The 2,961-nt window shown below is 33.5% G+C and overlaps 1 protein-coding gene across 1 annotated transcript in view; it reads right to left on the bottom strand.

Moving 5' to 3' along the window:
- LOC106880919 (uncharacterized) overlaps positions 1-2,961 on the bottom strand; it is a 64,803-nt gene that overhangs the window by 4,754 nt on the left and 57,088 nt on the right. The window contains exons 7-9 of the mRNA XM_052971519.1: positions 2,884-2,956; positions 2,543-2,692; positions 207-308 (exon numbers count right to left, since the gene is read on the bottom strand). Coding sequence (XP_052827479.1) covers positions 207-308; positions 2,543-2,692; positions 2,884-2,956 — 325 coding nt within the window. The remainder of the gene's footprint in view (positions 1-206; positions 309-2,542; positions 2,693-2,883; positions 2,957-2,961) is intronic.

Here is a 2,961-nt window from a genome sequence, read left to right as displayed (position 1 = left end):
TATGGGTATGCCTATTATATTTCCATATGAAAGAGAAAGAAAGAAAGGAGAGGAAGACAAATATGTCATTGATGACGTAAATGTTATTTGATAGTGTAACAACCAAAAGTTAGCAAAAACAATTAACTTCATTTTGTATCCTCCCTCCTATTATATTGTGCTGACCAATCTTAACCACCCATTATCTTTGGCACATTTATACTTACCAGGATGGTTTTATTGCAGCTGGTAAAGTCCTGAAAGACTTCTTGCACTTGTTTCCAAGTTCGAGTACGTTTGAAATCCTTGCTGGAGACACCATTAGAATTCTAGTGAGAAAAACGGTAGTGAATGAATTTTTACTGAAAGCTGTTAGTAAGATGTAAAAAAAGGTCAGATGAATCATTATAAATAGATTCAAATTTGTAGTGCCTCCAACACCAGCATCCGATACCACAGTTAATTATTATCGTCAGAAGTTGTGGCTAAAATCACAAAAGGTCACATACTTAAGTCTGCAAAGAGATATTTATGTTGAGTAGTAACTGGATTTCTGACATTATGGTCCATAATTGTTATTCTTCTGGTTTACTTTGAATAAAATGCTCAATCCGTTAGCAAGATTTGCTAGGGTGTGTATGTATTTCAGATGACTGTATCATATCTGTTGTTTGCATTTGGTAGAAGTTTGATTGAAGCATTTTACTGATATTCTTTGCATTAGAACATGCAGACCTAGTCTATTCGAGTGACATTTCTGAAATTTACGCCAGAAAGCAAACCTTTATTATTTGTGTGCTGTGTTGTGTGTATGTATGTACGTATATATATATATATATATATATATATATATATATATATATATATATATATATATATATATATATATATATATATATATATATATAAGTATATATGTATAAATAAACAATGAAATGTCAGGAGGTATGACAAATGAAAATTTTTCTTTAACCACATGATATCCTTACTTAGAATTACAGTCATTCCGCAGCCTTCTTCATGTAGTAATAATTTCAGTGTGGAATAAAATTCATCATCATGTGTGTGTGTGTGTGTGTGTGTGTGTGTGTGTATGTATGTAGTTGGCTTTTCTCATGTCTAAGTATTTCAATTTCTCCCTGTTGAAAGAAATATTGGCAGGAAGAACTGCCAATGGCTTGAATTTGTTGATGATAAATTTCAATTTTCCAGGGAATGGATCACACACTCCAAGACGAGAAAGGCAATATCAGAAGATGAGATAATAAGAGACTGTCACTGGCACAGTTATAGTCCAAAGGGGCACTTTGTTAACTCATCCATTTGGTGTTGCTTTGCTCCATCAGTTCAAATGTTATTCAAATCAATCGTTGTTGTTGTTGTTGTTGACATCTGTTTGCTCCACACTTGGGCTCTCGAAGAGGAATTTGGTCGTGTTCAGTCTGGGTTCTCTTCTTTGACCTTACCGCCATGGGTGGCCCTACCAGGAGTACTAGACTCCAGACGGCATCGCTCTCAGAGTCATTGGACCACACAAGCCCTCCACCACGGCAAGGAACGACCATCAGAGGGTATATCTATCTATATACATGTGTGTGTGTGTGTAGTAGCTGTAATTCAAAAGGTAGGCCTTGTCACATTCTGTGTCACACTGAATCTCCCTGAGAACAATGTTAAGAGTATGTGTGTCTGTGGAGTGCTCAGCCACTCGCACAATAAACATGCAAGTCATCATTTTCATATTATATTTTTCAACTTAAGTATTGAAACTGGTTGCCTTAGCTGCAGTTTCATAACACATAGTAGAAAGGAAAATGAAATAGTGGTAAGGATTTAACCAATTCTGTTCAAAGGTACGACCTCTATTCATGTTGGCAAATATAAACCTAATACTTATATCTGCAGTGAAAGAAGAATAAAAACAAGTTATTCAAATGAAACTCTGAAATGGTGGATAAAGATGTAAAGATATTGGATATTATAGGTAATTAAAGTTAGACTGTTCACAGATCAGATTAGCAGCTGTAGTTGGATTATGTACCACTCTGAAGAACAGAATAACAGATGTTTAACAGATTTTAGTAGAATCAAAACAACAAAAGGTTTATATGTTAGATGCAGAAAAGAGAAGATCATAATTTTTCAGGTTATTAACCTGACTTTAGAGATGTATTTCTAATATTTACTTCTACATATGTTTTGATTATAGATTAAACTTATCAAAATGTAGTTTAGATGTAAATATTAAAGAAAATGTTCATCTTTAAGGTTGAAGTTATCAGCCTTAAAAATCATAATTATTATTGACAACTTATTTCAGACATTTAGACAAAATTAAATATTTACAAATATTTACAATCCACCACTACCAATAAATAAGTAAATAAAATAAGCTTATGACTAAAGAAAGAAGAGTCCTTTCAAGTGCTAAAATCCTTCAAATAGAATGTTAACCTGTTTGCTCACATCATGTTAAAGATAACATTTGGCACTTACAATATTTCTTTTGAGATAAGGTAGACTTAGTCAACGATATATGAAAAAAAGGAAATGACTAGTTTACCTTCACTCCCTCAATACGGAATCCAAGAGAGGAAGACGAACTTATGTTTTCTCGCCATTGCATATACCGTGGTTTCGAGATTGCTCCTAATTCTCGTTCTTCTGGAGTCGGTGCAGACGGGTCAATATCAACCATTTTCTCATACATATCCTACAGCAACAAAGCAAAAGATGTTCAGAAGAAATATTTTAATGCTCTCATGCATAACAAAAAAAAAACGTAAAGCATAAATATGTCTTTAAAGAAAGCTAAACAGAACAGAAATTGAGGTTAAAAGACAAAACAAAGAACAACCATTCCTTACAGTTCAAAATAGTAATCTCTATTAAACTAGTACATACAGAGCGAAGTTTAGGGTTTTCTCTGGCCTTCTTCAACTCATCCTCTAAATATGTCCGAATTCCCATCTTTACATCCAT

This window comes from Octopus bimaculoides, chromosome 11 (assembly GCF_001194135.2).
Source record: "Octopus bimaculoides isolate UCB-OBI-ISO-001 chromosome 11, ASM119413v2, whole genome shotgun sequence".
Lineage (NCBI taxonomy): Eukaryota > Metazoa > Mollusca > Cephalopoda > Octopoda > Octopodidae > Octopus > Octopus bimaculoides.
The sequence above is the reverse complement of the archived record's forward strand: the minus strand, read 5'-3'. Positions and strand labels throughout refer to the sequence as shown.